This window comes from Prinia subflava, chromosome 11 (assembly GCF_021018805.1).
Source record: "Prinia subflava isolate CZ2003 ecotype Zambia chromosome 11, Cam_Psub_1.2, whole genome shotgun sequence".
Lineage (NCBI taxonomy): Eukaryota > Metazoa > Chordata > Aves > Passeriformes > Cisticolidae > Prinia > Prinia subflava.
Window position 1 is genome coordinate 8,635,463 of NC_086257.1, and position 13,606 is coordinate 8,649,068.

Sequence of the window (13,606 nt, forward strand, 5' to 3'; positions counted from 1 at the left end):
TGTTGGGGAAGGTGATGCGTCTAAAGCCTGAGAGACTTGGTGCAACAGCAAGGACTTGGGCAAGCACTTGGGAATTCAGAACTTTGCTCATTACTGCTGATACTGAAACTTAAAGTGAAGGTTCAGGAAGATTCTTGCCATGCCAAGTCATTGAGCAGTAAGAGAGTCACTTGTGATGTTAAAAACCATAGATTGCTCTGTAAATGTTATGTTAGGGAGGAGATCTTCAGATATGTTCAGCTGCAATCCGTGTGTTCATGTGAAAAAGGCCAAAAGTGGGCATTTCAAATAACCTCCTTTGTATTATTTTTAATATTTTTTTACAAGAAAATGTAATGTAATTTATGATCACTGATTTCCAAATCATAGTCAAGGTTCTTTAAACCTTATAAGGTACTTTTAGGAAGATGTTCAAAGGTAACTGAGATCAGGTAGTTTAATGACTCTACCTGAGCCTGCAGCTTTGTCAAGAGCATTTTATTACACAAATTTTAGTATGTTTCTAAAAGCCAGGTCAAAGAAATGTTAGCTGTGTGTTTAACTTCTGGATTTCCAAATACGAATAGAGCCGGGATGTTTCCCGGTGTTTTGTGCCAGATGTGCCAGGCTGCAGTTTGAGGCTGGAGCACGAGAGGGCAGCGTGTTCCTATGGAATGCTGTGCTTCCAGGGGAAACCCCAGAGCTGCTGCCTGCTCTTCCTGGCACTCTGCAAACTCACTTCTCGGGCCCTTCTGCCAACTCTGGGATAGTTACTTTCTTTCCAGTAGTTATCAGGCAGAAATAACCTCTGAAAGTCATGAAGTTAGTTACATGTGTGTCAGTGATTAAAAGGTAGTGGCACCTAATGCCAGTCTTATCACCTGTTTGCAGCAGAAGCAGAATCACAGAATTGTTGGGGTTGGAAGGCTCTGGAGATCACCCAGTCCTACCCACTGCCCAGGCAGGGTCACCCAGAGCAGGTGCCACAGGAACGTGTCCAGGTGGGTTTGGGATGTCTCCAGAGAGGGACACTCCACACCTTCCTTCCCTGGGCAGCTGTTCCAGTGCTCTCCACCCTCAGTGTAAAGAACTTCTGCCTCCTGTTGAAATGGAACTTCTTATGTTTTAGTTCATGGCCATTGCTTCTTGTCCCATCACTGGGAACCCGTGAAAAGAGCCTGGCACCATCCTCTTGACAGCTCTTTGAGATACTTGTATGAATTAATAAGTTCTCCTCAGCCTTCTCTTCTCCAGGCAGAACAGACCCAGCTCCCACAGTCTCTCCTTGCAAGAGAGCTGTTCCAGACCCCTCATATCTTTGTGGCATCCCCTGGACTCTCTCCAGTGGCTCCTTGTTTTTCTTGTACATTGGAAAATGTTAGCAAAAGCTACGAGGGCAAGGCCAAGAAGGGAGATAGGTTTGGAGACAAACTCCAACAAAAGCAGTGTGAGAGAAACCATAACCTGCTCTGTGTCCTGCAGAGGAAGCTGATAGAGAAATGCAGGAGAAAGGGACTTAGAGGCAGTTCAGTAATATATGTATATGAATATCTGTTATTCACTAATGTGTAAATAATATAAACGTCATAGGGACAGAATAAAGAAGAAACACTGGGCATGGGGAGGGAGCATTGGAATTTGAATATTTGGAAGGCAGCAGGAAAGTAAAACTCAAAATTAGTGTATTGAAAAAGATCTTACCTGTTCTCACGTCAGTGTTCTTCAGAAATATATTTTTATATAAACAGCTACAGCCAACAGTGCTATACATCCTAAAAAAGGATTATTCCTGTTGAGAAAAGAAGGCACCAATGAAGTGGGCTTTCACTACATATCAAACTTGGTTAAGCAATGAGGATGAATTATTTAAGAGACTAAAAAAAGGGGGGGAAAAGCAGAATCACAAGTATTCTTTGGAGAGATTAATTTTTGGCCATTTAATGATTTATTTTCCCCAGTTCAGTGAGTTATGGAGTGGTAAAAATTACTAAAACCTGTTATGGGTTGGCAAGCTTACCAGAAATAGTAACAAGAATCTCCTTGTTTTCTTGGCCTAATTATTTGTGAGCAGTTTTCCTGAGGCTACGCTGTAGGCAGAGTATAATTGGGGAAAGGGTGTTGCCCAAGTCATTGCTATAAATTGTTTGCTGCTGATGAGCTTGTCAAGAACTTCCACGTCTGTCACAAATACTGCCTTTGGGGAAAAAAAATAACCCGAAATGGAATTTAAATTCCAAATTACCGAAATTTGGATGGGCAGGAAGAGGTGCAATTTTTATTTTTTGGAAGCAGTGAGAGTTTTCCACACCAGAAATGTCTTGGTGTGTTGAAACAAAAAGGGACTCCCAGGTCCCCCCTCTTCCTCAGGGGGCAAGTAATTGTAACTTGAAGTTTGGAAAAGTGTCTTGATGAGGGAAATCTACTAGATTTTTTTTTTCTATTAGAGTTTAAGAGAGATTTTAAAATATGTTTTATTCAAGAAGTGGATGTGGAAATATAGACTCATTAGAAATGTAGTTACATGTCAGAAAGTTTTTAGATTTGACAGCCTAAAGTTTGAAATTTAGTTCACACTGATGAATGAAATATGGAAAAAAAATGAAAGACCTTTTATAGTTCTAACTTTCTAGGTCTTTTTTAGTGTTTGTTTGCATAAATTACTAATGCTTTGTAAAGAACGTGTCTGAAATACTTGATTAAAAATTGTTTTCCAAAGTTGTCAGTATGCTTATATAAATAGATGGGTAGGATATGATAATTAAAGTATAGATTTTCAGTGTAAACCATCTTCATACTTATCTACATATGAAAGTTTCTAGGATGGTCTCAAAGAGATATCCTGTCACTCAGTAAGGAAGCAGTACTGCAAGGTGCAAGTGCACACAGAAATCTGGGGAGTGACCTGTAAATTCAAATCCAGTTCTACTGTGCACCAGCTTTCCCATATGGAAAAGTGAGATTGCACAATATATCCTACATGACTTCTCAGAACTGAGGTTTGCCAGTAATTTCCCGTCCTGTTTTCTGTCCTGCTTTTGCTTAACAGTAAAAAAAGGCAAAATTATTACTACTCATCCCCTTGACATTTGTTTCAGAACAAAGGGAAAGGGATTTCACAATTTCTGACTGAGGATATACTGCTTTCTGGATTCCGGTTTCCCTTTTTTAAATTTTTTTTCAAATGAACATCTGAGCTCATATTTGTATAGAATTGTAGCCCAAATATCCAAGAAAGCAAATATAGAGAATGTACTGTGCTAGCTAGTGCTTTTCATCCTTTACATAACCCTTTTTAAAACGTAGAGCTATGTGGGCCAGATAACCAAACACAGTCTTTCAGAGGGCTTCTGAAGCTACAAAAGATGGTGGGAATCATGTGCTTTCCCTTCTGTGAAAATAGAAACTGAGGTGGTAACATGCATGGAGATATTGCATTGTGATATGGTATTTATGTTGGAACTTGCACAGGCCTTGTAGCTTTTGGCATGAAAAAGTTTCATCTTTATCTTGAGTCAGCTGCTGTTATAATTCAAGCACATGTTATTCAAATATCTGTGCATTCTGCACATGGGTGAAGATGTAGCAGGACGTGTGTTAAGGATTTTCATTTTCTAAATTGATTTTGTTCCTATTAGGTCATCCTTGGCAAGTATACCTGGCTTTCTTACGAAGATGTATACATTAAAGCTGTTAATTTTGGAAATGGCTTAGCAGTCTTGGGTCAGCAGCCAAAGACTAACATTGCTATCTTCTGTGAGACCAGAGCTGAGTGGATGATTGCAGCCCAGGCCTGCTTTATGTGCAACTATCAGCGTGAGTACCTGTCTTCCCTGGAGTTCTTATGGCTTTTGATCTCACAATCTGAAAACAAAGCTCTTTCTTCCGTCACTTTATGTACTAAGAAAACTTTATTTAGATTTTATATAGAACATTAAAGTTTCCAAATTAAAAAATACTGCATAAGGTAGAAACTGTGCATTTTGTAGCCTTTTGCTTTAGTGAATGGAGAGACCTGTATCTGTTGGCAGATGGGCAGAATGGTTTTGGTAAGTATAGTTTGCTCAATAAATTTGTGAGAGGTTTATTTTCTTTTCATCTTGAATCAGTACAGATTCCCAGGTTTCTGAAAACAAACAAACAAAAATCACAAATTAATTCATTGACTCAATTTCAGGAGTTGACGTCAAACCTTCATCTGTGCCTGCAAGTTTTGTTTTATCTGAGTATTTTGTCAGTTCTTCAATTTTGATTTTGGTTAGGCCTATTTTTCTTGCTCAGGAATGTACTGAGTGCTGGTCTCAGTGTGCTGTAGTTGTTTAAATGCCTGTTTCATCATTGCTCCTTGACATGTCCTTCACCTAACTAAGCCCAGCCTGGCTGCGTTCTGTGATGCTCTCAGGGGGACACATCTTGTCCTTCAGGGCATGCCATAAACTGCTGTTCCTCACAGGCTTTGGGCTTTTCCCCTTCTGTGCCACATTCACCCTTCTTCAATAACAGGTGGGCCATAAGAGCCAGATATGCAGAAAATCCTGATTTCCTACCTAGATGCACCAAAGATGTCAATCAATTATACTTTTTTCAGATTTTGGAAGCAAGTCTAGTAAGAATTATATTGACATGGTCCCTCTTTGCTTTGAGCATGAGTCTGTTTCAGTTTAAAAAGCAATATGTTGATGAGTGTGTAGCAGTTTTAATTTATTGAAGTTTTTACTCCTGTCTCTGGTTATTTTGCATGTACCTTTGCTGTATTGATCCCTTTACTGAGGGCCTGGGTGGTGGGACACAGTGCAAACACAGGAGGTCCCAGCTGTGGCAGGTTGGGGGCAGCAGCCAGTGCACTCCAGGGTGGGGCTGTTGTGCAGAGGAGCCTGTCAGCTGGAAAAGTGGCTTGTCTGGAACCTCATGGAATTCAGTAAAGGCACTTAAAATTTCCTCTGTGTGTGCTGGTGCACCTCATGCACCAGTGTAGGCAGTATATTCCATCAAGCTTTAAGAATTCTCTACAAAACCATTTCCCACATAGGCTGGGGAACAGCTGGGGACAGCAGCTTTGCAGGGAAGCACCTGAGAGGTTTGGTGGGCCATGAGTCACCCAGGGTTTTGCAGCACCTCCTTGCAGTGGAGGCCAGCAGCATCCTGGATGTGTAGTAGGTAGGTTTGGGGAAATGATCCTTCTCCTCCTTTTGGACAGTGGTAGAATCACATCTGGACTAGTGTGTCTGCACTGGGGCTTCCTGTCAGGAAAAAAGATGCTGACATCCTGGAGCAAGTCCAGTGGAGGGCTGGCAGGATGCTGGAGGGGTTGGGGAACGTGACATCTGAGGAGAGGCTGACAGAGAGGGGTCTGTTCAGCATTAGCATGAGTGAGTTCAGGTCTTGTTGCTGTCCTACACTGCCTGGTGGGAGCATGCAGAGGAGATGGAGCTGGGCTCTGCTCACAAAGGTGTGCTTTGATACCACTGCAGGCCACAGTCTCAAGCTCAATGGCAGGAAAATCTGATTAAATACTAGGGCAAGTGTCTTCATTGTGAGGGTGGTTCTGTATCAGAACAGGAACAAAGAACAGTTGTGCAATCTTCATCCTTGGAGATCCATAAAACCCAGAGTAGCCATGGCTGTGAGCACTCTGCTGCAGAGGGTGGTGTGTGCAGGGGATCTCTCCAGGTGCCTTCCTACCTCACTTGGTGATGGTTTTAGTTAGTTCTTCAGTGAGTAAATGCTGCTGGCCTGCCTGCCAGAGCAGAGAACTGCACAGACTATTCTCAGATAAGATCCTGTGCTGCTTTTCAATACATGTCTCTGTGCCAGTTCCCTTTTATCACTTTTGAGATCTGTCAAATTCCTAGTGGCTACCCTGGGAATAAAATGCAAAGGCTTGTATCATTTTTTTTTCTCCTTTAGAACTGAAGCACATCTACAAATCCTAGAGAGATTTGTAATTTGAGGGGGGAAACCTGAGCTGGGGGCTGGATGTTGCGAGCAGAATGGTATGCAGTATGGGTTTGTTGGATTGAAATCCCCTTGCTGCAATGTGCCTGGGCACACACTCTGACGTGGTGTTCAGCGTCTAAGCTGTGTCATCTTCTGTGAACTTGGCTGGCTTGTGCTGGCAGATGAAGAGACAGCCATGCAGTGTTTATGGGCAGCTTGCAGGACAAGTGGGAAGATTCAGATGCTGTTGAAGCAGTAGTAGTGGCAAGACATTGCTAAATGGCTTATGTTAGCATTTTTCAGCGTGCAGGTTTGATGCCAGCTAACTGTTGTAGGGGTGTTGGGACATTCCTCCCAAATGTGAAATGTTCAGTCTGATGGAGTGGGGCCAGAAGTGATGGCAACAGAGCAGGTTCATCTGCCTCGTGCATAGTGTTGGAGAGAATACCTATTGCACTACAGAATTAAAGTGAGGAAAGTGATGTTTGTTATGGATTACTTGCATAAACAAGTGATTTTATGGTTTGAAATACTTGCTTGATTTTAAATGTGACTTTTTCTGAAGTTCTGTAGGTCTTGAATTTGCAGGAGGCAGAGTGAAACAGAAAGTAGTTCAGAAACAGAAGTTGTAGTACTAACACAAAACCAGATTTTATTCCTAAGTATCTCTTCATGTGTGTGAACAGTTCTTCACCAGGGTAGGCAGATGAAACAGGAGTGCATAGCCAAATGGTGGAATAGGAGAGGTTGGGTTTCATTTTTCAATCACGCTTGAGCAGAAGTGGTTTTGTCAGAATTAAACTTGACTGAAGCCTTTAAAGGTGCATTTCTTTTTATTCTTGATGTACTGTGGATGCTGAAAAACTCAGTTTAACATTCCAGTTACCTTGAAATAAATTGTAAAAGTTCTATTTGTTTCTTTAGGGCAAGATTTTGTCTTTTTATACAAACTGGCAAATTCAGTGGTGTTGGGGATTTTCTTTTGTCAAGCCTTTGGTCAGATAACAAAGACTCACACTATTGCAAATGTAAGGGTGAATACAAAATAATCCCTTCTCAGTATGTTTTCAAGAGAATGAGGAGAGAAAAAAATGACCAAAACTTTCAGATTTTCCTGGAAAAGCTTTAGGTGCCAGTGTGCGGAAGGGAGAATTTCAGAGATGGGAGTCATTGCTCAGTTTTGCTCTCTGTGACATCAGTGCACCATCACATAAATGGTCTCTCTGTGTCTTTGGCTCTGTCATACAGCTGTGAGTGTCTCACTGTCGTTATTTGCAGATGAGTAATTAAGAACTCCGTGGTTATTCCCGAGATGATGCTTTGCTTTCTGGGCGGTGCTGTCTGCTGGGCTCTGCCTGTTGGCTGGGGCAGCTGAATTTCTGCTCCGTGTTTATATAACAGGGGTCACTGCAGTGAGTGGAGAGAGCTCGTGGGAACGAGGAGAGGCACTCTTCTGGACTCTGCTCCCACCAAATTAAAGAAAACACAGTGCATGTGCATTTGCCCTGCAACAGTTCTGAACTATGATGGACTGTTTTAACAAGAAAAAAATAAGTAGAGGTCAACTATTTACTTTTCTGTGTAAGAAAACGGCTTTTGAGTTGTCTTGGGTTAACTCCTTGGATTTAAAATATTAAAATGAAAATCTTAAAATACAACAGAACTTTATTTAATTCTAATTTTTAGTCTTTGCTGCAGTGATTACAGTCCTAGTGTACAATGGTCTTATTTACATAATTACGTTCTTTAAATATTCAGCTATATACAGACTAAAAAGCAGAAGATATTTAGATACTTGATGTGAGAAAACTCCCAGCAAGGATGTTGTAATTATTGATTGTGTTGATTCCTCTCAGAGCTTTTTTGGTATATCCCTGGTTAGTGTTCTGCTTGGAGAACAGATTTTTTTTTTTTTTTTTTTTTTTTGAGAGCAGTACTTCTCTTCAATTTTTAGCTGCCCTTTTCTTCTCTAATCTCTTCCGATCTCTTCTTATTCAGTTCCATTGAAAATGGCAGGAAGTTAAATATCATTTTAAAGGTGTTAATATGAAATCATTGTTTAACGGATGAGCTGACCTTACAAACAGGAACCAATTTTTCTTATAGTTAATTTTCTAAATATTTTCTTTCTTGCTCTTCTGTATGATTCTCATGATGTCAGTTCAGGGTTTAATGACTGTGATGATTAAACCTTTATTACATTATTTTAAATAGATGGCAGAACAGGATAGCCACAGATTTATTCCTGAGTGTTCCTGAGAATTCTCTGCCGATGACACATATTGCCATGCTGTAATAATTTGCTATTAGCAGTCAATTGTAAAAGGTTAGTAACAGAGTCTGTGACCTCTGGAAAGAGAAGTCACATGAAGGAAAGCTGTTTCTTTCCTGTGTGCAAGAGGAGTGTTACACAGTGGTTAAACTGAGAAGGTTTGCCTACTTTTCAGGTGGTAAAAGCAATCTAAGTATGAGAGTAGATCCAGGAGAATTGTATAAGGTGATGTGGTTTTGGGACCTCTAATTAGACCTTGGAAAAGAGTAAACAGTCACATAGAGAACGGTTGTTCATTATTCCTTGTGGGAGTAACTGAAAAATCACACTGTATTTAAATGTTAAGAGGCTTTTTAAATGTTTAGATGTTAAGAGGCTTTTTAAATACAAAACTGTCCCATCTTTGAGTTGACAAATATTTTTACTGTGTTGCCTAAGTTGGCATAGATTAATCTCAGTTTTTTTTTGTAAACTATACTTGAAAATGTAACCCAGAGACTGACCATTTCCCATTTTGTGTTTCAGTTGTTACTCTGTATGCCACGCTGGGAGGCCCAGCAATAGTTCATGGGCTGAATGAAACAGAAGTGACCACCATCATTACTAGTAAAGAATTGATGCAAACAAAATTAAAGGTCAGAAAACTGTTCTTTGTTTATCTCTTTCCAGCATGTCTGTTCACCACTGTTAAATGGCCTGGTTCCATGTACAGAACAATGATTTATTGCCTTTCCCTAAGGCAGACACTTCTGGAATAAAGAAGATTTATGTATCTGTCTTCATGTACAGAAAGTGGTAGTTTGCTTTCAGTAGGTTTTAGGCTGCTCAGTGACTGGAGAATGAGCAATTGGCAGTATTGCAGAGCTGGAGTGCTGCCTGGAAAAACACCTTAACAAGAAACTGCCATGGGTGGATTTAGGGCCTGTAAATGTAAAAATGGGAAGAAGAGAAAAAAAGGCTTTTGACTTAAAATTGGAAAGTTTCAAGCTTTGCAGTTATTTGAGCTTGGCAGATTTCTCTTTTAAAATTCTGAGAGGTTTTATATTAGTGCTTTTTAAAAAGTATACAGCAGATAGCACGGAGGTTTTTATTCTTGTTTTGTTGTTGTTGTTGTTTCTTCTTGGCATAAAACTGATTTTAAATTTCTGAACCCACTTTTCTTTTGCACAGGAGATTGTTTCTCAAGTTCCACTGCTGCGACACATAATCACGGTGGATGGCAAACCCACCACGTGGTCAGAGTTCCCCAAGGGTGTCATTGTCCACACCATGGCATCTGTGCAGGCCATGGGGGCCAAGGCAGACACGGGTGGGTTCCTCCTCTTCTCACCATCTCTTGTGGTGCCCTCATTTGACCCCATTGAGTACACTTGAAGGAACTGCAGATTTCAAAATAATGCAGATGTAACCTTTTCTTACCTCCTTTTCCTTTAAATAAAATCTGTGTGGGTTGTTTTGTTTTGTTTTGATTGTGGATGGCTGGATTTTGGAGTGTAAGTTTGTTTTGTTTTTCAACAGAGTAAAAACTGACTCCACAATCAAGTGTCACAGGTTAAAGGATACTTTTTAGGATAAGCAATTAATTTAGGATAGAAACTTAGCATTCTTAAGATCAGACATATTAAAACCAGGTTATTCAGGGCACAAAAGGAAAATCACTGGGTCTTTTATAACAAAAGAAATCAATTATTTGTTACCATTAAGTTCTGTAAAATTGACAGATAGCAAAATGTAAAATAGTCATTTGAATCTGAAGAACTTTGTCACTTATTACATTTCTAAAAGCATCAGTCTATGTAAATTCACTGAAATCTATTTCCAGTCTATGTAACATTTTTAGAACTGTAATTCAGAATTCTAGTACTTATTTTAATTGTAATCTTTAAAAAACTTTATTCCTGGTTCTGAATAGCTGACCATCCTAGTATTTTAAGATTTCAATATATTCAGTAATTGCTTTCTTTTGTTCTTATCCTTTGTATTTTCAGAATCCCTTAACTACTGCAGGCAAGGAATGTTTGATTGTATTTTAGGAGTAGGGGGGTGGTAAATCCATCTGATTTTGATGTTCAGGGGAATGGCAGATCTGCTCCAAACCTCTCAATTTCTTTAGAATACGCTTTTCCCTATTTGATATACCAGTTTTATGTGCTACTAAAACAGTTTAATACAACACCAGCAGAAAAATTTTGGCTGTAATTTATTAGCTCCCTGAAATTTGTTAGTCTGTTTGCTATTTAAAAAGATATTTAATCTTTCTTCAGTCTTATAAATACTGAACACTACATACTCTGCACTACAATAAAGGAACATTCTTTGTTAAGCTAACCATTTATAAACTGTGAAATGCTATCATGAATTGTTTATGGTCAAGCATGTCCAATTAATATTAAGTAGATGAGCTATTGGTTATCTTTTTTTTTCCTCTGTATATTTCATTGTGCAGGATAGGCAGGATTCAGTGAGTGGAAAATGATTAAATGTTGCTTTCGTGTTTCTCATTCAGTGTGTGCAGTGTGCCACATGTGCTGTGTGTGATGCAGTTTCCTCTGAGTAAGCACAGTAGTTTTTGTATTTTCTTGCACTCAGCACAAGTATTTAAAAAGCACTTTAATCCAATTAAAGCTGTTGAGCTTTTAAATATTTATGGAGATTGGACCTCAGGCTGGCTCGGCAGGGCTGTGCTGCAGGTGTTGCAAATGAGGCAGTGTGTTGTTCCCTGCAAGGGAGCACGGGAGGCAGGAGCCTGGCACAGGAGGATGGATCCTGTGGCAGCGTGGAACCAGGGCAGGGAACATTCCCAAGGCAGGGATCTCAGTGGTGCTTTGGGCAAGCCAACATCCTGCCTGTTTTTCTCTCCACTGCAGGAGTAGGGGAAAAATAATAGGAAAACTGTTGTGGTAGATAAGGACAATCAAAGTATTGCTCAGCTAATGCAGAGTTTCTACTCCTTGTGAAGGCACTTAAGCTTTACCACATCTTTTTAAGCAAAAGCAGAATTTAATAGCAAGAGTCCAGTGGTGCTGTATTGCAGTGACTGCTGAAGTGTGTCAGTGTGTCAGAGCTCCCAGCCCGACAGGCTCTCCACACATCTCACATCCTATTTTATCCAACCTGCAGGAAACAAACAGCCGTGCAGGCCTGTGCCCTCGGATATCGCAGTGATCATGTACACCAGTGGATCCACAGGAGTTCCCAAAGGAGTTATGATCTCCCATTGCAACATAATTGCTGGGATAACTGGAATGGCCGAGAGGATCCCAAATCTGGGGTGCGTACCAACCATTACTTACCAGCAAATAAAGAACTCATGTAGCTGCATTTAATTTTAGATTAATTGCTGTGTAAAATATGAACTGTTTTATATTGCTGTGGCTGTGATGCATCATACTAGACACTGACATCTGAGCATCTTCCAGCACTGCACTAAATGACATGACTACTTCATGTACTCTCTGTTCTCTCCTCTTTGGTATATGGGCAAGACCAGGACACAAAAACCTGTGAGGCCACCTTGCACTGCACTGGTTGAAAGCCTCCCAAAGCAGTGCTTCCCTTGGTTAATGGTTTATTTCTGTGGTTTCTTTCTGTTTGGTGCAGTTTTTAATCTCATCCACTGGGAGTAACCACAGTAACCATCACCTTTTTTTCATGCATTAAACCTACAGTAGTATGCAACTCCTGAAATCAAACCCCACATGATTTGAAATATGCTCTGAAGCTCAAAGGCATTTTCTGCTTTCTCCATTACTGCAGTAAACTTCACATAAATTGTGCTTAATGATGCATCTGAGGACTAGTGATGCAGCATAAACCTATCTTTTAAAAATTCTCTACAGGGAGAAAGACATTTATATTGGGTACCTGCCCCTTGCCCATGTTCTGGAGCTGAGTGCTGAGCTCGTGTGTCTGTCTCACGGGTGCCGCATCGGTTACTCTTCCCCTCAGACACTGGCTGACCAGGTAGGTTGTAGATGTGAGTCCTAATGGTAAAAAAGAAAAAAAAAATTAAAAAAATATTACTTTTGCCAGATCTTTGTAATATTTCTTTAAAAATAGTACGCATTTTGTTTTTGATGTTAAAGATCTTGAATGTGTGTGCTAGTAAACTTGTTCTTCACTTTAGTCTTCTAAAATAAAGAAAGGAAGCAAAGGGGATGTTACTACACTTAAGCCAACTCTAATGGCAGCTGTTCCGGTAAGTAACTAAAGGATGAATAATTTTTAAAACCTTTTTTAAAATACAGATTGTAATTCAGTTTTTAGCAACAAAAATAATACTATGACCATTTAAATAGAAAAGGTAGAATCTTTGGTGTTAAGCTGCCTTAAAATAATAATTTTCTTACTTATTTCTATGTTGGAGATAAACAATCACGATAGGAGTATCAAACTTTTTCAAAGTTAAGATAGCAATAGAGATTTGATTCCCATTTTAATTAGTCATTTCATGTTTGATATAGTGAAAGAGTGGAATAAAGAGAGTTAGCAGCAGGCAGTAGGGGGTTAACTGCTGCTCCTGCCCAGATTTTGCTTTCCTCCTTCCCTTGAGTATCTTGCTGTCCCTTAGCAAGGGAAGAGACACAAACCTGGGAGTGGGTTGTCACCTGAAGCTCACTTGAATTTCTAGATGGTATTTTGTTTTTTCTGTACTGAATTCAGGATTTCTGTTTCTTTGAGTTAAAGTTCATCTTTTTACGTACCTAGGAAATCATGGACCGAATCTACAAAAATGTCATGAATAAAGTGAATGAAATGACCAGTTTTCAGCGGAATCTATTTATACTGGCCTACAACTACAAAATGGAACAGATTTCCAAAGGTTACACTACTCCACTCTGTGACAGGTAATGTTAACTTCATTTTTAATGGCACCAAAAAGTCAAAGACTTACCAAAGGGGCAATATCTGTTCTTTTTGTGCTCTTCTTCATTTTATTGTTGACACTTTGCACATGAACAAATCTGTACTTGAGTGTAAATTGAAACAAATCAGGAGTTTGTGTCATGGATTTAAATACTTAATGATACAATTTAAGTGAATGTTATTTAACTTGAAACTTATTGAAAATTTACATTTCTTGCATTTTCATCAGGAATTTAATAATAGATTTATACAATTTTTGGGTAAGATGAGAAGTTTATTCCTACAGAAACTGTAGACTCCACATTGTCGCAGAAGGGAGCAATGGTATACCTCAAATTGGAAAGAACCCACAGGATCATTGAGTGTAACTGTGGGCTTCTGTGACAGTAAAGGATAATGTATTTGCAATATTTATGCAACTTAAAGTATTTTCAGGAGAAAATCATGCAACTTTACTGCCTCATTAAATCTGTGTTCTCAAACATATAACCCATCTTCAAACTAGAACATGGAAACCATGTTAGAAATCTTTGCATGTATTTCTGAAAGCTTCAA

At 39.5% G+C, this 13,606-nt stretch overlaps 1 protein-coding gene across 5 annotated transcripts in view; it reads left to right on the forward strand.

Moving 5' to 3' along the window:
* Positions 1-13,606, forward strand: part of ACSL3 (acyl-CoA synthetase long chain family member 3) — a 51,023-nt gene that overhangs the window by 22,876 nt on the left and 14,541 nt on the right. For all 5 annotated transcript variants that reach the window (XR_010081654.1, XM_063408747.1, XM_063408750.1 and 2 more), the window contains exons 4-10: positions 3,615-3,792; positions 8,711-8,820; positions 9,356-9,494; positions 11,306-11,456; positions 12,025-12,148; positions 12,312-12,383; positions 12,893-13,032. Coding sequence is in view for 4 of the 5 variants with exons in the window: in XM_063408747.1 (XP_063264817.1) it covers positions 3,615-3,792; positions 8,711-8,820; positions 9,356-9,494; positions 11,306-11,456; positions 12,025-12,148; positions 12,312-12,383; positions 12,893-13,032 (914 nt within the window). In the remaining variant the exon portion in view is untranslated. The remainder of the gene's footprint in view (positions 1-3,614; positions 3,793-8,710; positions 8,821-9,355; positions 9,495-11,305; positions 11,457-12,024; positions 12,149-12,311; positions 12,384-12,892; positions 13,033-13,606) is intronic.